This window comes from Eutrema salsugineum, unplaced genomic scaffold, assembly GCF_000478725.1.
Source record: "Eutrema salsugineum unplaced genomic scaffold, Eutsalg1_0 scaffold_2, whole genome shotgun sequence".
Taxonomy (NCBI): Eukaryota; Viridiplantae; Streptophyta; class Magnoliopsida; order Brassicales; family Brassicaceae; genus Eutrema; species Eutrema salsugineum.
This window is the reverse complement of record NW_006256829.1, coordinates 13,833,112-13,856,801: the sequence shown is the minus strand read 5'-3', so window position 1 is coordinate 13,856,801 and position 23,690 is coordinate 13,833,112. Positions and strand designations below refer to the sequence as shown.

Sequence of the window (23,690 nt, the reverse complement as noted above, 5' to 3'; positions counted from 1 at the left end):
ATTTTTAAAAGAAAAATTTTATCTCCCTCGCGCAACTTATCAAGCATCGAACCTGCGCAAGAAGAGTCAAGCGTGCACACACCAAGACCAACTGTGCTAACGTAATTTATGAAAAATTAGCTCCAAAAAAATATTCAATGTCACCGGCCCTGAAGCACATGCTTCATCAGCATGTGTCCAGGCACGGCTCTGTATCTATGTGACCGTGGGAGTAATTCATTCTTCTGATGGAGTGACGATCCACGGGGCCTGTCTGTGTGACCGCCGGTTTGACTGTCTGTGTGACAGGGAGTTGTCGACCCATGTCTAAGTGACTGGGTGGTTTGGCCTAGGTTGGTAGGCGGGATGGAGACTTCTCATTACTTTTATGTTGATTGGGCGCTGCTAGAGTGCTTGTGTTTTTCTTATTGGATTTATTCTTGATATGTTGGTAGAAAATGAATGAGTGAGAAAGGAGTCTAGTCTGGTTTTCACTGAGTAATTCCCCAATTACTCACCCCTTTCTTTAAATCATTTTTGCAGGTGATTGTGATGAATGTGATTGTTTTAGAAAAACTATGTCTAAAATAATAGAAAAATCGAATAAGCTCGTACGGTACTTAGAAAAACTACGTCTAAAATACATAGAACAATGATTAAAAAATCTCAAAACTATTTGAACTAAATTATTTGGATACTAATATGTTTTTAATTACTCTATTTTTTATTGTTTTCATGATCATGTTTTCAAACATTAAAATGCAAGAAAATCTAACAAACAAATATATTCAACAATATTTTTGCAAAAAAAATATACTCAACAATAGAGAATAAAAAAATAAATGAATCCAAACTACTATTAGATTTCCAAACAACCAAATAGAAAATTATATCAGTCCGCGCAAGGCGCAGAAAAGTTAACTAGTTTTTTATTAAAAACTGATAAATCTGATTTGATAAAAAAAATTTTAAAAAATTGAGAAAAAATATCTCTCTCTCACTTTTAGCGATAAAAACTCTAGATCTAGATCTTTTTCTTCTTCCTCCTTACCCAGATTTTTAATCGTTGCAATATTTGAGTGCCACTTTTCTTATCTAGCTTCATTCTCTTAGCAACAAACCCTAAATCAACAAACCTAAATTGCATAATAATTTAGACCGGTTTGTTTTAAGTGCTTTGGGCTTTATTCACCATTCCATAAGAGATATAGATTCCATTTTTTGTTTTTTCTTCAAAAAAAAACGTTTAAAAAAAATTCTAAATTTTGGTTTTATATAATTTTTAAAACGGTTTGATTGACTATGAAATTAAAGATTAAACCACAATAATTTAGACTGGTTTGTTTTAAGTTTTTTTAAACATCATAACATAAGAACCAATAAAAAATGACATGTAATTACGAACTAAGGTTAATCGATCTTTTTGCAGCCGAAACTTTCTCTGGAGAAGACACGTAAGCGAAAGACTGTTAAATTCGATGTGAACGCGACATGTAAGCAAATCACTACACAAATAAGTATATAGATAGCTTTTTTCAACAATTTTTTATTTAATAATTAAATAATAATAATGATAATTTCGTAATAATATACAACATTTGGATAAAATAGATATTGATAAATTTAATAAGGTTAGTTTAGTAATGTAGATTTATTGGAGGATCTTTTGCAATAAACTATGGTTAGGAGAACAGTTTGATGTATTCTCACTTAATTTAATAATAATGAACAGTTAACATACACTTTCCGGTACCGGAAGCAGACTGACCGGAAGATACATATGACATCTGAAACGTAAAGCTTTTTTCCCACACCCACGCGTGACCAGGCCATCCATTTCTACGTCATCAATTTGTTGCCTTCTGTGGCGATTATATGGGTCCCACGTCTCCACATGTGAATATTGTTCCCACTAGGAATCACATTTGTCGAGTTCTCACTGAGAAATTAACCAGTAACTGTGGCCACACAAACTTAATAGAAAAAACTTAACCCAATTTGTTACAGCCTACAAAATGTGAAATTAGAAATTCTTCAAACTTTTGTTCATTTTGGGATATACTTACACCGTTATAGTTATGTATTATAGCAAGATACATCGATTATTGGAATGGATGTGGTATTGTAATTTGTCATGAACTAACCAAGAAAGCGATTCATAGCTTGCTATTTATTTAGATTTTAAATAATATATATTTTTGAAAAAAAAAAGTAGCAAGATACAATATATCGTTTTCGACGTTAATTTCAGCCTCCTCTTCGTTGTCGTAGTTCGTCCGTGTCGAGTGACTCGAGTCTATATATAAACGCAGAGAAAATATTAATTTTAATTTATATGGCTAATTATCGTTATTAATCTAGCCGGAAATGACAAATGTACTCTCATGCGATTTGGTTAATCTCAACGAGACTACAATATAAATGGTCAAAAATTATTGAATAAACTTAAAATTTTGCATTCGACCAAAAAAAAAAAAAACTTAAAAATTTTGCATTATGAAGACACCTTATATATATAAAATAAACTAAAAATTCTAAAACACACTATATTAAAAAAAAAAAAAAACAGAGAGAGGGAGTATGTTACAAATAGTGTATTATTTAGAAGGATGATCAAGAATCAAAAGAGACCAATCAGAATCCAAATTTTTTATATCAACAAAAATTCTAACACCGTTCGTACTTACACGCCCACCTATAGACTGGTATGCATGGGCCCTTATAAAACCCTATTAAGCAGGAAAATCATGTGTGCATAAAACATGTGAATTATTAAGATGCTGAGTGGTGCATATAAGTACACACATTGCTGACACTCTCACATGCAAACCTGAGCGAGCATCAGCAAAAGAAATAAGCAAGAAAAAGAAAGAAAGAAAGAGAGAAAAAAAACACAACAACACCAACAAAATGATTATGGAGGCAACAGATCTTTCCACTCAAGCAAAGGCTTTCGATGAGTCGAAATCCGGCGTGAAAGGACTTGCGGATTCTGGAATCAAAGAGCTTCCGGCGATGTTCCGTGCACCTCTCTCTGCTTTAGAAAACCTAAGACCACCACCTTCGAACTTCAAGATCCCCTCCGTCGATCTAAACGGAGGAAACGTGAACCGCAAGAATCATCAAGACTTGCGGCGTAGCGTGGTGGAGAAGATCGGAGAAGCAGCTGAGAAATGGGGTTTCTTCCAGGTGACCAATCACGGGATCCCTCTCGAGGTGTTGGAGAAGATGATCGAAGGAACTCGTCGGTTTCATGAGCAGCCCACTGAAACCAAGAAACGCTTTTACTCTCGTGACTTCACCAGCGACCTTTACTACGCAAGTAACTTCGATCTCTACAGTATTCAGGGAGCTAGTTGGCGAGACACTATGGGTTGTTATACGGCCCCTAACACTCCTAGCCTAGAGAACTTGCCCTCGGTTTGTGGGTAAATGAAGCTGGTTTTATAACTCTTTGTGCTTTTTTTTTAGTAGAGATTAAGTTGAAGCTAAAGATAACTCTGCATTTGTGGCAGGGAGATAATGATTGAGTTCTCAAAGCAAATGATGAATCTAGGTGAATTGCTCTTTGAGCTTCTATCAGAGGCTTTGGGGTTAAACCCTAATCACCTCAAGGACATGAGCTGCTCCAAGTATCAAGTGATGTTTGGACAATACTACCCACCTTGCCCTCAGCCTGACCTAACTTTAGGCTTAAGCAAGCACACCGATTTTTCATTTCTCACTGTCCTTCTTCAAGACAATATCGCAGCTCTTCAAGTTCTCCATGACCAAACCTGGATTGATGTTCCTACTGTCCCTGGAGCTCTTGTCATTAACATTGGAGATCTCCTCCAGGTTAACATTGAGTGCTAGCTTCATTTCATCTATCCATGGAAATATGGTTTTGATCCTTTTGTTTATGTATGTTGTGTGTGTAGCTTATAACCAATGACAAGTTCTTTAGCGCGGAGCATAGAGTGATTGCGAATGGAGCTTCTGAGCCTCGGATCTCAGTGCCATGTTTCTTCAGCTCGTTCATGAAGCCGAATCCTTGTGTAATAGGACCCATCAAAGAGCTTCTTTCCGATGAAAACCCTGCCAAGTATAGGGACTTAACCATCGACGAGTTCGCAGACATCTTCAGGTCAAAAACGATCAGTGCTCCTGCGTTACACCACTTCAGGATCTAAGTGTTTTTGTGTTTCTTACCTTCTCCCCTACCACCATTGCTGATCTATCAACCACTCATGGTTTATCTCTTTAGGTGTGTCTCGACTTCTTCTTCCTCCTTTCTCAAATTAGAAAAAAAAACAAAAGAATTCTCTCTTTAAGTATTTGTCGTGACTCTACTTCTTCTTTCTCCTTTCTCAAATTAGAGAACAAAACAAAAAATATATTTGTAAGACATATTAGAAATCTTTTGAATAATGAAAGCTATGATATTTCGTTTTCAAGATACAGCAAGGCACTAATGTACACTTTTGGAGCTTATAGAGTCTCATCATCAACATCAGGCAATAATATCTTTGTAAACAACGTCAACAAAATTTAGCAGAAAGCTAATTTTGTAAAACCCAAATTTTCAGTTTTCAATTAAAATATGTATATTAAGAAAATATTTAATATGTACAATATATTTGAAAAAAAAAATAATAGTAATTTTAAAACTCGCGAACATACCACCGGGTTTTAATTCGGTACCAAAAAAGAAGGAAACGCCAAACAAAATCAAGAATAGTAAAAATCTTGCACAATTTGTTACTTCATCGGGAAAGCGGTTGATACGTGCCTCAACTGCGTGAATTAGTATTATTTAGTACCTGTACTTTGTTGCTGTGTCCACACGTATCTAAACTAAAATGTGAAATTTCATATCTAAACTAGATTTTTTTGGCTAATTCGTGCATCAACCCCGTTAAATTGTTAACGGGGCTGACTCACCTGCCACGCTGGAATCTCTGTTGGAACAATAACACCATACGACATCGTTTTGCATAATTTTGGGGAAAAAAATTTTGAAGGCTGAAGGATTCGAACCCTGCTCCACTCACATTAAACCCAAGCCCAAAACTAGTAGACCATGTAGTAATTGGTAATCTATCCCGCACTTAAGTTATATAAAAAAATCACACAACCCTTAAAAACAAGCTAATACGACGTCGTATTGGTTATTAATAAGTTTTAAGCAGAATCAGTTTTCTTCTTCATCGAGTTTTGTGTTCAATTTTGGGGAAGAACTTTCAACTAGGGTTTTGAAGAAGAACTCTCAACTTGAGACCCCAGAAGTTGATTTTCGAAACCTAAATTCGGAATTGCTTTCAAATTATTCTCGATAAACCAATTTTCTCCAAAATCATCCAGAACTGCATTGTTGTCAGAAATCTCCTTCGAATTGAGGGAAACAAATTCTTTAGTTTAGAATACTTAGGATCGGATTTTCTAAAAACCAATGACTTAACCAATACAACATCGTTTTGGTTTCTGTTTTAATAAACGCTCATTGATTGTATATATTTTATAGGAGTTCGATAGATTACCAATTAGTACAATTGGTCTATTGGTTCTGAGCTCGGGTTTAATATGAGTGGTGCAGGATTCAAATCTTTCAACCTTCAAAAACTTTTTTGTGGATATCGGCCGTTTTCCCGTTACTTCATCTCATATTTGTTGGGTGATACAACAAATAAATAATCATTATATATGCAATTAACAACACCTGCAACCTATCTCTCACCTTAAACCAAAACTGGTTTAATTAATTGAAATATGTCTACAAATTCTCACCTTCTTTCTCATGGCCGTATGTATTTGGTGTAAAATCAAAATATGCATTTAAGTTTCCAAAATGGCTTCTTGCATTGAAGAAATTCATTTTTCTCACCTCCATATACCAGTAACCATCAACAGAGCCATGCTTACCATGTAGTGAAAAAGGCTTTCGCCTCAAGTCCTCAAAATATGTAAATTTTTTAGGGTTTCCATTTTCTTAAGAGGTGTTTAATTGGTTTTTGGTTGGCAATTTTTAGAGCCTCTATTTTTTTAAGAGATGGTTAATTGGTTTCTGATTGGCGTGAATTTTTTTTACATAAAATGTTTTTTTACTTTTGTTTATAAGAGAGAAAAAAGAAAATAGAGATAGGATATTAATTAAGACGTCAATAGTTTTAGGAAACCGAACCGAAGAGAAACTTCAATTCACAAATCTAGGCCCAAAATTTATGGGCCGTGTAGAGAAGAATCATAGTTTTCTTCCTTTACTTGGGAACCATGTACTTCTAGAACCATCCTTAAGCAGTGTAGTTAACGACCATTTTCTCTCCAGTAGCTTCTTCTCCTTGCTATATAATCCTCTCTCTCTCTAACCACTTTTTTTTTCTCGCTCTAAAAAAATATCTGATCGAGTTTTTGTGGTGTTCTCACTTTGATTTAATCACAGAAGCTTCTTCTCTTTTGCGAAAATGGCGTCATCATCATCTCTAGCTCTCAGGAGGCTTCTCTCCTCCACCGTCGTCCCTCGTGCCGTTCGTCCAGCGGCTGCGTCTCGCCTCTTCAATACCAACGCCGTTAGAAGCTATGAAGACGGCGATGACGTCGTCGATCGGAGCAGCCATCGCTCGAACCGACCGGTTTCTCGTCGCGGCGGCGATTTCTTCTCAGGTATAAATCGTCTTCTAAACTATCTCATCCACGATTCCTTCGATTCAATCGAAGTTTAGCTTCAATTCGACGATTGAAAAACAAATTAGTTGATCTAAATCGATGCTTGTTTCAGATCTGATTGTGTGTGGTTTTTCAATTTGTGTGACAGACATCATCTTCGATCCGTTTACACCAACGAGGAGCTTGAGCCAGGTGCTGAATTTCATGGATCAAATCGGCGAAAGCCCTCTGGTGTCAGCGACGCGTGGGATGGGAGCTTCGGGAGTGAGACGTGGCTGGGACGTGAAAGAGAAAGACGACGCGTTGTACCTGAGGATCGATATGCCAGGGCTTAGCAGAGAAGATGTGAAACTGTCTCTGGAACAGAACACGCTTGTGATCAAAGGAGAAGGGAAAACAGAGGAGAAGGAGGAGGATGAAGATGTTTCCGGCGATGGACGGAGGTTTACGAGCAGGATTGGGTTACCGGAGAAAGTGTACAAGACGGATGAGATCAAAGCGGAGATGAAAAACGGAGTGTTGAAAGTTGTGGTGCCTAAGATGAAAGAGGAAGAGCGTAACAATGTTCGCCACATTCATGTCGATTAGGAGTAATTTGCTGCTCTCTGTGTGTGTGTGTGGTGTTTCTTTTGGATGATGAGACAAGTATATGATGAGTGAGTTTTTGGTTTTTGTTTTTTGTTTTTTGTTTTCACGGAGCTCTTTCGTTTACATCTTCAGGGTTGAAAATAGTTTCAAAATTTTTTTGGGAAATCAGATTCCAAATATGAATATCTCAGCTAGCCCTGGGCATAAAACCCGCACCCGAAAAAATTAATCCGAAACCGACCCGAAAATTCTGATTCTGATTCGGCTCGGGTTTGGGTTGAGAAAAAAAAAACTGAATGGTTATTGATGTTGAATTACTTCGGTTTATCGGTTTGATTCGGATTAATTGATGATAACCGAATTAAACCCGACATAAAACAAAACCTATTTTTTCATTTAGAGCGTCTCCTCTTCTCCTCTTTCACGACAACTTTCCCCAATCTCAAAGTTGATTTAGGGCAAAAAATCCTCAAAAATCAACCTGGATTCATCTAATTTCAAAAACCCTTTCTCTCCAATCTCTGAGTCATCGAAAATTCGATCTCAGATAAGAACTCTATTCCTTTTTTTTGTCGATTTTACTTGTAAACAGGTTGTCGATTTCATATTTGTTTTTCGATTTAGGGTTTTTTCTGATTTATATTTCGTTTTTTCATAGCTTTTAGTTTCGATTTTGGTTGTTTATAGCTTCGATTTGGATGTTAGATGTAGGGAGAGTTTATAGTTTTGATTTTGGGTTTAGATTTCTCTCCATCTCTTTGGAATTTCTCTATAATATTTTGGGTTTAGCTTCGACATGGTTTAGATTTCTCTCCATCTCTTTCTTCTTATTTGAGATTCTTGTGAAGCTAAAAAACCATGTCGCTGTCTTGTCTTCTTCATACACTTTGATCAAAGCATTGCTGTGGTTAAGTCACACGATTTGTTTGCAAAGTTATCTTGAACTCTTGTGTCTCACCTAAACTCTGCTTTGTATTTGTAGATGGATTCATCATCAGAACCAACCCCTACGAACACAGATGCAGCAAACACTCACGTTCCTTATGAAGATCTTGATGATGATGATATTGAAACACCTGCGAGTCGAGGAAAAAGAAAACAAACCGGTGAAGGCTCTGCTTCTCAGCAACCAAAGCTGATGAAGCTTCTTGATATGTATGGAAGCATTACACGAGGACCAAAGAAGACAGAGACAGGTGCATATGCAACTACTGTCGGCGGTTGTATATATAGGTGTCCAACAACATCAGGGACCACAAATTTGAGGAACCATCTTGGAATATGCAAGCATTTCCTCGCATGGAGAGAGGGTCAACAACAAAGCAATGGCAAGACTCAGAGTGTACTGAATCAGGGTGGTGGCCTGGGTGTAGCAAAAGTGTCCGAGAAAGTTTTTAGGGAAGCAACAGATGAGATGATTGTTCTTGCGGAGCTGCCACTTAGCTTTGTGGATAGCATAGCTTGGAAGCATTTCTGCGATAAATGCAGGCTATACGACCCTCACTCTCGGAGGACTGCTACCAGAAACATTTGCGGGATGTAAGTGGCTAAGAAAAAAGCATTGAGGGATGTCATTAGAGCCAACAAGCATCGTGTGTCTCTAACAACTGGCATATGGGTTGCTCAGCCTACAGGTATGGATGTCTGGTTTCTTTTCTTTTAGTGTTTGTTTAGGATTTTTACCACTCTATTTGTATGTTCGTTTTTTATTTGTTAACTCTGGTTTCTTTATTTTTTCTTTATTTAACAGGGGCTAGTTATATGGTGATAACTATTCACTTTGTGGACATGTTTTGGAGGCTAAAGAAGTACATCATCGGCTTTAAACATGTCACTGATCACAAAGGTAAGACTATATCAACTGTTCTCTTGGACTGTCTTGCTGAATGGGGAATAGATAAGGTGTTTAGCATCACTGTTGACAATGCAACAGCGAACGGTTCTGCTATAAGTAGATTTCATAGGGAATTTGGGTTAAGAAATCTGGAAGCATTTGTGCTCGGTGGTGATTATTTCCACGTAAGGTGTTGTGCTCATATCATTAATTTGATTGTGCAAGATGGTTTGAAAAAAATAGAGTCAAGTGTTAATGCAATTCGCAATACTATCTGTTATGTTAGATCAAAAACAACTAGGCAGAGTTCATTTGAACTAAGAGTAGACTCTGGAAAGCTGAAAAGGGGTAGTTTGCCATTGGATGTTAAAACAAGGTGGAATTCTACTTACACGATGTTGCATAAGGCGTCGAAGTACAGACATGCATTTGACAGGATTGCCAGAGAGGATAAGCTGTATCTTGATCATTTTACTGAGTTAGAAGATGGGAAAGTAATAGTTGGACCTCCTTCTGTAATTGACTGGGATAATGTTGAGAGGTTGAACCGTTTTTTAGTCGTCTTCTATGAGTCTACTCTTCAGGTATCAGCTTCAACCACTCTGAACTCTTACAAATGCTATGGGGAAATAGTCACCATCGAGAAAACCTTGATGAACCTTACCACAAGTGCAGACGCAGAAATAAGAACAAAGGCTGACGCAATGCTGCTCAAGTTCGACAAGTATTGGGATGGGATGAAGGGTTTAAACAAAATGCTAATCATAGCATCAGTATTGGATCCTAGAAAAAAAATGGATTTAAGTAACATGTGTTTTGCGAGGCTATATGGTGAGAACAGCAAAGACGCACAAGAACTCAATGCCTCAGTCCTAGTGGTTCTGCGAGCACTGTTTGATGAGTACTCTAGATTCTCTTCAACTCCAAACTCGCAGTCCTCACAGTCTAATCAGGCACAATCATCAGAGCATTCACAAGGTTTAAGAGAGGAAGTGATAGATGATGATTTGGGGTTGGGATATGAGAGGATGGATTCTATCTACAAAGCAAAGGTTGCAGAAACAAGAGTCAATGATACAAGGGACGAGTTAGATAAATATCTTAAGGAGGGTGTTGATAACACCGGATTTTGGCCATTTTTATGGATCATTTTAATATCTTTTACAGGTGTTTTTACTTCATTTTCAAAGGTTTTCAAAGGATTTCTATGTTTCCGGATTTTAAAAGACTTTTCAGGTAATTTGGGATAAAGATGCACAAAATGGAACAAAAAGACTCTTTTGGATAAATGCAGACCGTCAGAACTCTCATGGAGAGACGAAGACCTTATCACCGTTTGATCACCCTCAAAATTAGACAACTTATAGAAGAATCAACCAGCTTTCAAATGCACTTGGTTTGGAGACATTCCAACGGTTGGATCTCAAGATATTCCATTAGCCCCGGAGCCACGTGGAGTCGGCCAGCAACTCACGCGACCGCGGCCAACAAGCTATTTGCCGTGGTCAGAAGCCTCCCGACCGCGGCCAACAAGCCAATTGCCGCGGTCACAACACTCCCGACCGCGACATTCAAGCTCCGACTTAAAGCCCACTTATCTGAAGCCCAAAGTCATTCCCAGCCTTAATTCTGGAACCCTAGAGACCATGGAGTATTGGAGACTATAAATACATGTCATTTAGGTCGTTTTTAGGGAGAGATTTTCATACTTTACAGAAACTTTTTTCCTTTAGCCGTTTTTATGAGATTTTTGTAGAAGATTGTTCAAGTCCGAGTTCTTCAATAGAGAAGCTTTCTTTATCTCTTTTTTTTACTATTTTTCATTACTTTTATTAAAACCAATGATGATGTCGAACTCAGCCATGTCTGAGTAGATCCCGAGTTGGGCTTAGGGTTCCCGAAAGGGGCTCTCATAATCGATTAAGACATCTAGGTTTATAGATCTGGGATTTCGACCTGTTCTCTGTTTATTCTTGTTCTTATTGCATGTATGCTTGATTGATCACCTAGTATCTGATCTAGATAGTTAGTGTTGCGAAAGTTTTCATTAAGTATCAGCCTTAGAATGAAACAGGCGATTTTTCCGTAGGAGTGGAAACCTACCTGCGGCGAGATCGTGAGTATTGACGAGTCTTGTGCAGCTCTTGCGTTCTCTCCCTTCTAGGGCTAGAGTGGAAACCTACTGGTTAGGGTTGCGAGAAACAGTTTTGGTTATGATCACGACAGTGACGTAGTCATATCGCCGTACTCTAGCTCTAGAACCCATATATTGTTATCCGTCAATCCCAATCTATCTACCTTAGTGTTAAAACCGATTATGATCCCTTAGAGTTCCCAAAAGCTCAGCGTTTTTAGCCATAGTTTACAATTCCATCGATTTTTACTTGCTTTCTTAGACCTGCATTTCAATTTCCTTAGTTCGTTATTTACTTGCTTTATTTACTTTTCATGCGATATTTTACTTGCCTTATTTTTGTTTAGTTCGATATTTTACTTATTCCATTTGCATTTCATTCGATTTTCTTTACTTGCTTTTTAGGATAGATTTATTTGCTTTCTTTTGCTTTAGTTTAATTCGCAAGAAAAACAACCAACCTTTAAAACCAATTTAGTCTAGACATAAAGTTAAAAACTGTAGAAGAATACCAGACACACAAATCTCTGTGGATTCGATCCCTAAATACTACAACTGATCAGCTGTGCATTTGCGGCTTTCATTTGTTTTGTTAAGGGTAAAACTTGTTCCCTCACGCAGTTGACACGACATCAGGTGTTGAGGTCGCGAACACATTACCTGGTGTTGAGTATGACGTGCTTGACTGGTGGAGAACAAACTGTTCCAGGTTTCCTATACTTTCCCAAATGGCAAAGGATGTTTTGGCAATGCAGGTCTCCTCTGTGGCATCTGAGAGTGCTTTTAGCACTTGTGGACACATCATAACTCCAGCTCGAAGCTGTCTTACTCATTATATGGTGGAGGTGCTGATGTGTACGGAGCAATGGATGAAGGAGGAAATTCGGTGTAAAAGTGAAAGTGGCTTGGTTACAATGGAGCAAATCGCTTCTGAATATGAATTTTTGGACAACCTTATGAGAGGTATGTTATGGTTTTGGCTTGTTTATTTATATTTTTATATCATTTCACTTGTTCCAACTTTAACTTCTCTTAATTCTTTGTTTAGAGTTTGATGATCCAATAAGTGTGGAAGATTGAATCTCACCCTATTAATGACTTCAACAATCGACAATGGGTAAGTAGTATCAAAATATTGAATTTGGTTTTGTTTTGTTATATCATTTGTATTGGTTTCTAATTTTATTTAGAGATCGGTTTTGTCGTTTCAGATGCATCTTTGATTTGCTATGAAGTTCACACTTTTTGGAGGCTGGAGTTATGCACTATCTTAGTTCCTGCTTATTCTCTTTGTCATTTTGACATTTTAGTATGAACTAAGATGGTTTGGACTTTGATGGTTTGGATTTTTATTTTTAAACTAAGTATGAACTAAGATGGTTTGGAGTTTGATCTTTTAGTATGAACTAAGATGGTTGGAGTTTGAATATTGTGAGGCATTGTTACGTTTGATCCATTTTTTTGCTATTTTTGTTTAGTTTTATTTGTTATTGCAATTTCGGTTTTTGTAGAATTTTTTTCGGATTTAACTAACCCGATTTATCCGATTTCAAATTGTTTTGGTTTATTTCGGTTTTTATTTGCTAAATCCGATCCGAACCGAATCGAATTTTGTGAAATAACCGAATAGAACAAATTTGGATACTAGATAATGAAAATTTTGGATATGGGTTATACAGATAATTTGGTGTTTACTACAACCTGAATTCTACATATAAGTTTTATATATAATTTGGTATTACTACAAATTTTAATTTTACATAACAAACTCATAGATATCGATATTTTACCGGTAAATATCGCCATATCGTTAAAATTTAAGCTACTTTGTTTTTTGTTTTTTTTTTAACTTATCACCATCGTAAAATGTTCAAATCCGATGGCCTCTAATTTGATATTCCTTCCGATTCACTTTATGTTAAAATGTTAAAATGTTGCACTCAAATTAAAATTTAGATTAAAATCTGTTGTTTGACAAAAAAAAAGATTAAAATCTGTTAAAACTGGATTTTTTTTTAAATGTGTGAAATTTCTATAAAATTGATTAATTAAAATCAGATAAGAGCATAATTCTGGATTAAAAATAATTAATTTGAAATAATTAGTTTTCTATTCTTCAATGGTAGTTTTTTTTTGTTTTTATTAATTTTATTTTCTTCAATTTATTTAGAAGTAATTCTTCATTGACTCTTTTACTGTTTCCGTTCTCTTTTTTTATTACTTTTTCCCGTTCTCCGTCGAGAGAAAGATACAGAAGAGGACGACGCAATTGCCGGTGCCGTAGAGAATTTCCAATTGATGATCACATCCTTCGCGGGATCAGGTTCTCCTTTTGTTTCATCGATTTCACTCTCTGCAGATTCCATCATTACCTTTCTCTCCGCTGCTTATCGACCTCGATTTGAATCGTTGACTCTTCCCTTGTTTCAGCTCATCTCTCTCCTTTGGTTAATTGGATTCCGAGTTTCTTCGATTTAAGTGATTTTGTTATTTTATGTATCTCAATTGCTAGAGCATGTGTATGTATCTCTCATACCACGTTCGCTCAACGGTTGTTTAAACTCGATTCTCGAGCTTACTTAAAGATTTTTTTGAAAGATCTCAATCCAAGGTTCATTGTTTGGCCACACTGTAGAATTTTGGTTGCTTAGCCTTAAAAATTCATGTTTATGCAGGTGGAAAAGTCTAGCTGAGTGAGAAAGATAGTTCCTAATGGGGATAAGATACCTGCTCATTTCCTTGGCAACATCAGCTTTGGGCTTCGTTGGCTTAATAGTCTGGACGGATTTGTGTAAGGATAGGCTTAGAGCTGATGGGATAATCACCAAGAACATTTCTTTAGGTGATTCTCAGGATGCCCTTCAGCTGTTTCTGTCTTCTCGCACTACAATTGCCTTGCTGGCGAGTTTTGTGCTCAATCTCTACATTCTTCTGGTTCTTAATCTCAAGGTAAGAGAGACCTTCTAACTTTTCAGTAGTTTAAGTGATTCAATGTGGGCTTCCCCTTAATTAATGAGTTTGCTTTCTATCTTACGTAGTTGATAGATACCTCAAGCGTCTTATAGCTAATGGGTTCTTTTCTTTGAATGAATTTCAATCTACCAGCTCTTATTTTGGCTAGTAGAAACTAGAAAAATAGTTTGCACCTCCGAGGAAAGACTTGTGGTGTAAGAAGCAATTGTTTCTGATCTGAAGGAGTTAGTTTTTTATTTATTTTTTGCTAGTTAAATGGTTGCTATGAAATGAAAAATCTCAAGTAGATACAGCTCCATGCTATTTGTTGCCTCAGTGAGATCTGCACATATCTGTAGAATAAATTGACTAGCTGTTTTGTGAAATGTCTTTCAACCATTTTGTGGGCATTTAATAGCTCTTGAAATTCTTTGCAGACTCTGTTTTTTGGAGACCTATATGCTGTTGAAACTAAAAAGCTGGTGGAAAGACTCGCCAATTACATCATTTACAAGGTAGTTGTTTCTTTTTTGACGTAATACACTGTCACTTATATAGTTATATTATCTGGGATATATTTTGTTGTTTCCTTTACTGAATATCTTAATTGCTGCAAACGAAAGAAAAAAAATGACAAGCACTAAGGGTTAAAATATCTCTACCACTTTTTACCCTCTTCGGTTGGCATATCTATTCTGTTGACTGTAATTTGAGTCATCAGAAGATGTGTGCCTTTTTATGTTTATAAATAACCACATTTGGTTACTCCTGTTTTTAGGGAACTTTTTTGCCATTAGTGGTTCTGCAAAATGCATTTCAGGGGATCCTATGGACAATCTGGTTGATTGTTCTGTGTACTCTAAAGGTATGGCATACAGATAGCATGAAATTTTGGTTTTCTTAACTTATGATTCAGAAGTGCTCAACTTCTTTTCTAGACACTCTAACTGTGGAAATGCTGTGTAGATGTTTCTAGCTTTGGCTAGAGAACGGCTTGAAAGATTGAGTGCATCTCCTTCTTCTACACCTTGGACATACTTTCGTGTGTATTCAGCACTGTTCATGGTTCTCTCTGTTGATTTGTTATGGTAATTCCTAAACTTTTTTGTATAATGTTAAAAATGTTCATTTGTGGCTTTTTCAACCCATTTATTCAAATGAGAATGTAAATGCTGTCCTCCTAGTTTCTATCTCTGGAATCGACATATTTTCGTAAATAAAGTTTAGGTGCTGTTGTATTTCAAAGGAGGTAGAACAAATTGACATGAGTCTATGAATGGTCTGCACATGACTAATCTAATGAAAGTAGTGTAACTTTCTGCTCTAATACGAAGCAGAAGCTTTAGTATGCTTGGAGGGCTCATATGTTGGGCACCATTATATTGAGCGGTGAAGATATTGTATCTGGAGTTCCCACATGTTTGATTAGACTGCAGTTCAACTAAGATAAAACAGGGATATTTTTTATTCATACACCAGACCTCTGGAGTCTCATGTTCTGTTCTTGTGATTGAATACTGAACTTGTTGTTGTTCTCTGGATGTTTTGAGTAATAACATGTTAATTTTGGCCAATCTTGCAGGATAAAGCTTTCGCTAATGATGTACAATACAACTGGTTCATCTTTGTATATATTGTTACTTTTTGAGCCATGCAGTGTAGCTTTTGAGACCTTGCAGGTACTTAATTAAGATTAGCTGTATTCATTGTTACGTTTGCCCTTCTGTGCAACGAATCCTAAGTAAACAGAGAATTGATCAATCACATAATGGATCATATCGCAGGCGTTATTGATTCACGGGTTTCAGTTGCTGGATATGTTGATCAATGACTTAGCAGTCAAAAATTTAGACTGCCAAAGATCGCGGTTTCTTGATTCTATGACAGCAGGTTTTGTCTTCTCTCAGCATATGATTGAAATTATGTTTTGGATAGTTTTGGCCTAAGTGACGTTCACATTGCTGACTTGAACCCTAAACCCTTTGGATAGGCTCATTATTGGAATGGAAAGGCATCCTCAACCGGAATCTTGGCTTCTTCCTAGATATGGCTAATGGCACTCGGTCATTATTTGCACATGTGGTTGCTTCATGGAATGGCCTTTTCTCTGATGGATGTATTTTTGGTTCTCAACATACGTGTAAGTCTCTTAATCGACATTCTTTGTAAAAGTGCCACTCAACTGGTTGCTTGATATGAATGATGGTTAGGATTGGCTAGGGTGTTTTAGTTAATGATTTCTATCGGTTTTCTTTTATGAATTAGGTTTTTATATAGAGTGTTTTCTTGTTTGCATTAGGGTTATGATATAAGTTGTATCAAGGCCTATAGATCTTTTATAGATTAATGAGAAGACAACTTCCAATAATTAACCTTAATCTCCAAGAGAGACTAGGGTAAAGAGGAAGCTTAGCCTAAATCTTCTATCTGTTTCTTATATGAACAAAGGTTCATAAGGTTCATATCATTGCTTAATAGGCACATATTGATTTCTTTGTCTGTGATAGAATACTGAAGACGCTCAAAACGACATATCTGCCTTGTTCTATACTGACGGGGTCCAAGCTCAACTCGTGCAGCTCAAAGACCACTTGGACTACATTCTCACCTCATCTGGAGCCCGTCTCGAAAAATCAGTCCAATCCGAGTTCAGATGAAGAAGTTATTGAGTTTTCAAATCAGGTGAACTCGAGGTTACTCAATTTGGACCTACGCGCATTCAAAGGAGGATTTCGACCAATCCAGAAGGAACTATTTTATGATCCGACTTGTTCTGGAATCTTGATCCCTCACAGGAGCATGGAGAGTTGGAATCACTTCAAAAAGAGTTCAGACTTGGAAGATATGGATTTTACAACACAGTGGATCTGCTTCAGACCCAGTTCCGCGTCCGATCCAAAGATTGAGGTCCAGAGCCCAACTCAGAAGCGATCTCGACATGAAACCAATTGGAGAATCTTAACGGATCTGTTCTGGTTCCAACAAGCCCAAGATAAGAAGAAATTGCCATCGGGTCTTAGAGATACACCTCATTTATCTAAATGGGTCAACATGGTTCTATACTTGATGATTTCTAGGCCTGATTGGTTTGAGAGCTTGCAGGCTTATGTTTGGCATCCAGGAGGCTTTTCTACTAAGCCCAATATGAAGACATGACTCAGCCCATCTTGTTTCTGATCATCAAAATTCGTTCAAAGGAGTTAAAAGAGACAAGAAGCTCAAGAGATATTCAAAGAATATCAAGAGTCATTCAACCAATAGTTAATATTTGTCTTTACTTTTAGTCTAAGTAATAATTTCGAGATTGTCTTGTTTTCTTCACATTTCTACTCTATATAATCATGTAATCTCTAAGAGAAATAAGCAGACTATCTTTTTTATCAAACTTCTTCTTTGAGAGTTATTCTCACTTTTTCCTTATAAACATTTTTTGATCATTTGAAGGTTATCCTTTGATCATGTCACGGTGAGTCATATCCGTGGTTCGATTGTTGGTGAGTCATATCCATCAATCACAAGTCGATCTGTTTGGTGAGTCATATCCAGACGATCACAAACTTGACTTGTCTTGGTGAGTCATATCCAAGGAGTCATTTTGGTAAATCAGAGCCTTTCCGCAGCTACCTGTGTGACCATTCAATCCACATCCTTTGTTCTTTGAAGCCTTTTGGTTCCTTAGAAGCAAAGCTTATCCATTACCAACTTTAGAGTGCCGATTCCTTGGGAGATTCTATCAAGTGGTATCAGAGCAACACTCTCTAGTTTGGTATTTTATCTTTTTCTCATTTTTTTTTATTTCCTCTTTTGACCTTCTCATCTTCTCATCTTTTCATCTTCTTTCATTCTTCTTCTACCTTTTCATCTTCTTTTCTTTTGATTTCTATTTTTTTCTATTTTTTTTTATTTTCGTCATTTCAAAAAAAAAGAAGAGAAAAAAAAAACGAAAAGATAGGAAAAAAAAAATGTCTTTTGGTCTATTGAAAAAAGAAGATCCAAAAAGAGGAAAAACAGATGTCTTTGAAAAGAGGACACAAGAGGGAGATCAACCAAAGAAGCCTAGAGATCTAGAGGCAGACAAATATCACATCTGTGATAGTTATTTGTCTCAAAAAAAACAAAGGAAGGCATAGGTGTGAAAGAGGAGTCCGAGATCATTATCATGACAACCCGGAGATCTCTATCTTGAAAATCCATCATTCATTGGTAAAATTTTTGATCCAGACAGGTACTTGAAGTGGGAGAGAAGAATGGAACATATTTTCAAATCCCATCCACTTTCAGAGTACATCAAGGTGCAAGTTGCGGCTACTGGATTTTGTGAGCATGCACTTTATTGGTGGTGTCTATTGAAAACCAAAAGGAGGCGTAATGGAGAGTATCCAGTGGAGACTTGGGCAGAGATGAAAGCAGTTATGAGAGAGAGGTGTTCTTCTCTCTAAATCAGAAGCTAAGGTGTTCTTCTCAGCCAAGCTATGAAGCTAGATCATCTGATGCCAGACCAAGTTATGAAAGGTTTAAGGATCTTTCTAAGGCGTGCATTAACTCAGAAAATCAACACAAGGTGGTCCAAGCAAAGAAATCCAACCAGAGCTTTGTAGTAGCTAGATCCAAGGATCCGCACATCAATTCAACCGAGGCCACTAATCGTGATATGAAATGTTTTAAGTGCCAAGGGAGAGGACACTATGCAAATGAATGCCCTAGAAAGCAAAACGTGGTTCCTCTAGACAATGGCGAAATCATGACCAATGAAGAAGAGGAGACTGACACAGGACCAGTGTTTGATGAATATGAAGAGGATGAAGCCGATGATGAACTATTGGTAAGTGAGCAAAGTAACGCCAAGGAGCATGAGCAACAGGAAATCTGCAAAGACCAGTTGATACCTAATTTAGAGGATGAGGAAGCCACGAAGGTGACTCTGATCTTAAGCGAATCTGGTAGCACAGATGATTCAGCTAAGGTACTTACAAGGAGGTATCCATCATTATCTTTGCATGATTCATATACTCTTGATTTTAAATTGGTGGAAGAAGTGGATTTCGTTTTTGGAGATTCAGCATTTTCAAAACCAGTAAACAGAGTTCAGAGATTGCTGGCTGAGGTTATGAAGCCAAGCAGAGAGAAACCGAAGCTTCACTACTGGCCAAGCAAAACAGATCAGATTTTGGAAATCCAAGGAGCGAAAAGCAAACTAGGAGATCTCACTCAAAGCGGTGCAACTATCCTTCAGAATCAACAGAAGGGAGTAATCTATTCTATGTTAATCAAGGAGAGTCCACCATTCTCACGTCAGCACTTCCCAACCGAAGGCTGTACAGTTTCGAAGACGAAACTTTTTCAAGAGGGAGGGGATGATAGAATACTGAAAACGCTCAAAACGACATATCTGCCTTGTTCTATACTGACGGGGTCCAAGCTCAACTCGTGCAGCTCAAAGACCACTTGGACTACATTCTCACCTCATCTGGAGCCCGTCTCGAAGAAAAATCTGTCCAATCCGAGTTCAGATGAAGAAGTTATTGAGTTTTCAAATCAGGTGAACTCGAGGTTACTCAATTTGGACCTACGCGCATTCAAAGGAGGATTTCGACCAATCCAGAAGGAAATATTTTATGATCCGACTTGTTCTGGAATCTTGATCCCTCACAGAAGCATGGAGAGTTGGAATCACTTCAAAAAGAATTCAGACTTGGAAGATATGGATTTTACAACACAGTGGATCTGCTTCAGACCCAGTTCCGCGTCCGATCCAAAGATTGAGGTCCAGAGCCCAACTCAGAAACGATCTCGACATGAAACCAATTGGAGAATCTTAACGGATCTGTTCTGGTTTCAACAAGCCCAAGATAAGAAGAAATTGCCATCGGGTCTCAGAGATACACCTCATTTATCTAAATGGGTCAACATGGTTCTATGCTTGATGATTTCTAGGCCTGATTGGTTTGAGAGCTTGCAGGCTTACGTTTGGCATCCAGGAGGCTTTTCTACTAAGACCAATATGAAGACATGACTCAGCCCTTCTTGTTTCTGATCATCAAAATTCGTTCAAAGGAGTTAAAGAGACAAGAAACTCAAGGGATATTCAAAGAATATCAAGAGTCATTCAACCATTAGTTAATATTTGTCTTTAATTTTAGTCTAAGTCATAATTTCGAGATTGTCTTGTTTTCTTCACATTTCTACTCTATATAATCATGTAATCTCTAAGAGAAATAAGCAGACTATCTTTTTTATCAAACTTCTTCTTTGAGAGTTATTCTCACTTTTGTTCCTTATAAACATTTTTTATCATTTGGAGGTTATCCTTTGATCATGTCACGGTGAGTCATATCCGTGGTTCGATTGTTGGTGAGTCATATCCATCAATCACAACTCGATCTGTTTGGTGAGTCATATCCAAACGATCACAAACTTGGCTTGTCTTGGTGAGTCATATCCAAAGAGTCATTTCCGTAAATCAGGAGCCTTTCCGCAGCTACCTGTGTGACCATTCAATCCACATCCTTTGTTCTTTGAAGCCTTTTGGTTCCTTAGAAGCAAAGCTTATCCATTACCAACTTCAGAGTGCCGATTCCTTGGGAGGATTCTATCAGTCTGTATTTCCCGTTTCAATTTAACAGGGAGAAATTTTGAAACGAATTAAAGAGTTCATTAAACTGAGAGTGGGTTTAGGTGCTCTTCATGCAGCTCTTCCAGATGCAACTTCAGAAGAGCTACGCGCATTTGATGAGGAATGTGCTATATGTCGGGTATGGTTCTGTTAGAATAGTTATTGGTGTCTTTGCATTCTTCAGTAGCTCACCAGTCTTGGCTCCATTACGAATGATAGGAACCAATGGCTAAGGCTAAAAGAATTCACTGCAACCACCTTTTTCATCTTGGATGCTTACGATCATGGTATGCTAGCTCTGTTATGCTGCCATCCTGGGGCTATTACACTTGTGTGAGAACAATCTTAAGGCTATTCTGACTATATGTTGATGCTGGCAGGTTGGATCAAGGCTTAAATGCGGTTTACTCTTGTCCTACATGCCGTAAGCCTCTTTGTGTTGGTAGAACTTAAAGTGAGACGAATCCTACCACAGGAGAAGTCTCAAGCGATGAACAGTTAGAAAAAAAATAATCCTGCGCATGCACTAACCGAGACGCCAAAATTCCATCGAAAGTGATCCTTTGAGGTTGGGTTCATTTTTCCATCGTGAAGTTTTCTTCATAACAATATCATCCACTTTCCTGCGATTCCGTGTTCCTCACGCTAAAATACTATGCCTTGTCTTAAAAGTCATACTTGGTTCTTTTGGATAACAAGTGAGGACCAAGCTTGTGATCACCTTTTCTCATGCCATATAGGAACTCAAGACTGGATCTAATCTGGTTACACACATGGTCAGATCAGGGTGTTTATGTTGCGGGTCCTTCTACAAGCTCCAGATCCGTTGGAATGGGGCGGGTTCAGATAATGATGAGGCATCTTGCATCGACTTTGTCAACATATGTTCCTGTATCGAATGAAAGGAAAACATTTGCATATACGTATCTTCGAATCAGAGTTGTCATCAAGAAACTGATGGATTCAATTTGCCTGAACTGATGGCCATTTCTTGTTCACTTGTGGTGTATTTAAATGATGAATGTTATGAGCTGCCAAATTGTTTTAGTTGCAGTATTATTGTCTTGATATTAAAACCTTCTGCGTCTCAATTTTCTTGCAAGACCTGCAAAGAACAAATCCTGTTGCTGTAACAGTGAACAATCTTCTCCACGTGTGATGATGGTTTGCTTAAAAGTAATGATCCCTACCACTTCATTGTCTTTAAGTTCTACTCACCACAACACATTTAGAAGCGTTGTTCTGCTATAAATAGGAGGCATTCTTGCAACAGACTTTGCAAGAGGCTGTAGAGTAGCTCTTGTGAGATAATTAAAGCTCTGATATTAGCTGAACCTTGGTGGACTTTTTAGATATTCTTATGGAGTCGAACGTCAAAGGCTCTATTCTCTAGAGATAGTAACCACTCTATGTGAATGCACTTGTGGACTGATGCTACCTCCACTTGTATAAGAACGTGTAAAAAAAGATAACTACAGAATGTATTGTTATCGATCCAATAGATTTTTTTGTGGTATCATCAATTGTTCAATTGTTTCCTTAAAGCTTGGTCCTCTCTATCTACTCTATTCCCGTTTATTCAGCTTGGATTCGCAGGTTTCATGGCTACTTGGACCAGAGGAAAGACATTCTCAGGGAACATTCTTGGTCCAAATGTTGGGTTCTTGGTTCTTGAAAACTCTTTTGCTTTGTACCAACGTGTGTTATTCGTTTAGAAACAAGCAGGATTTGTGCAATTCAAGAGGGCTTTTTTAAGACAAGATGTCTTGTGGATTTTGTCTAAAGCTCAAAAAGTGGTGTTACTTAAATCCGTAAAAGAGGCAGACAATAGTCATCGTCAACCTACAAACCATTCTCGAGGCAGACAAAAAAACCATTACGGTAATTAAATTAATGTCTTAAAAAGTGCTTTAAGTTGATCACATATGATAAAATAATGCAATTTGGAAGTAGCTTGCATTTTCTTATTTGAGTATTTTAACTTTTTGGTCGGTAAGTTTTGGAGGAACGGTCAAATGAGAAGTGTGGAGAGACAAGAAATAGTAAACCACTCGTTTTTCACCGAGGTTTAAATGTCCTTTTCCTTTTGTTTTTATTCTCTCTTTTTGACTCATCTTTGGCTATTCCCATGAGTTTTTCCAACACATGCATATGGATTGATAAATATAAGAACACTTCTTTATTCTTGCTTTGTCGGTGTAAATTTTCAAATATATATGTGTGAACTTGCTCATATTATATAGTGACTATTACCTACTAAATCCTTTTACGTTTCATAATCGTTAAGCCTTGTGACCGTTTTCTGGTTGTGACCAATGAGCTCAGCCCATGCTGCTTTGATTCTTCTCTTGTTTCTGCTCTTGCATCTTTCGGATTCTCGTCACCTCAACAATGTTCACATCAAAGATTCTCGGTTTTCGCTTGACAAGGTTCTTGATGATTTTAATTTACTTTCGCTTTCTTATACTTTCATCTTCTAAAAACTAATGTGTTTTGTTTTGTGTGTGGTTTAGGATCAAAATGTTATCTCCTCCGGTTTGACATCTAAAGAACCGGTTAGAGTTTCTCGGTTTGTTCCGGGTGCAGTGAAGAACCGCCACCATCGGCCACCACTGTTCTTTGCAGATTATCCGAAGCCATCCACTCGGCCACCACGTCATAACTGAAACCTCTCTCTCTCTTTTGTTTTTCATCTTTAGAAGTTTTTGTATGTGAGAGAGTATATAGGTCCTTAACCATTTTTCTTAATATGTTTACAAATGTGACATTTTGTTTTTTTTTTTGTTTTTTTGTTTTTTTTTTTGAAGTATAGGTTTATGTTTCTCATGCTGACAAAGTCTATCTATTTTCAGTAAGTTTTTGAAATGAGACTCATCCATCTCCAAACTGTTTTTTATAAAAAAGACGTTGATATTCTCTCTATTTTTTTATAAGGTAATTCTCGTCGA

General features: G+C 37.3%; 4 protein-coding genes across 4 annotated transcripts; all 4 read left to right on the top strand.

Annotated features, from left to right (window-relative positions):
* The first annotated feature begins 2,807 nt into the window (after positions 1-2,807).
* On the top strand, positions 2,808-4,217 carry LOC18018318 (1-aminocyclopropane-1-carboxylate oxidase homolog 5). The gene is made up of 3 exons (XM_024156778.1): positions 2,808-3,407; positions 3,495-3,816; positions 3,900-4,217. Exons 1-3 carry the CDS (start codon positions 2,890-2,892, stop codon positions 4,149-4,151), a joined length of 1,092 nt encoding a protein of 363 aa, XP_024012546.1. The 5' UTR covers positions 2,808-2,889; the 3' UTR covers positions 4,152-4,217.
* Positions 4,218-6,250: 2,033 nt separating this feature from the next.
* On the top strand, positions 6,251-7,374 carry LOC18018317 (23.5 kDa heat shock protein, mitochondrial). Its single transcript, XM_006401915.2, has 2 exons — positions 6,251-6,618; positions 6,770-7,374. Exons 1-2 carry the CDS (start codon positions 6,420-6,422, stop codon positions 7,207-7,209), a joined length of 639 nt encoding a protein of 212 aa, XP_006401978.1. The 5' UTR covers positions 6,251-6,419; the 3' UTR covers positions 7,210-7,374.
* Positions 7,375-13,425: 6,051 nt separating this feature from the next.
* Positions 13,426-21,723, top strand: LOC18018316 (E3 ubiquitin protein ligase RIN3). The gene is given in 16 exon segments (XM_006401914.2): positions 13,426-13,500; positions 13,608-14,126; positions 14,567-14,644; positions 14,908-14,994; positions 15,096-15,217; positions 15,712-15,808; positions 15,914-16,019; positions 16,120-16,180; positions 16,182-16,267; positions 17,717-17,727; positions 20,753-20,881; positions 20,962-21,029; positions 21,123-21,242; positions 21,244-21,283; positions 21,285-21,310; positions 21,483-21,723. Coding segments are annotated over 15 exon segments (1,509 nt in total). The 5' UTR covers positions 13,426-13,500; positions 13,608-13,889.
* Positions 21,724-23,057: 1,334 nt separating this feature from the next.
* On the top strand, positions 23,058-23,408 carry LOC18016732 (root meristem growth factor 5). The gene is made up of 2 exons (XM_006401912.1): positions 23,058-23,171; positions 23,256-23,408. Exons 1-2 carry the CDS (start codon positions 23,058-23,060, stop codon positions 23,406-23,408), a joined length of 267 nt encoding a protein of 88 aa, XP_006401975.1.
* Positions 23,409-23,690: the final 282 nt, after the last annotated feature.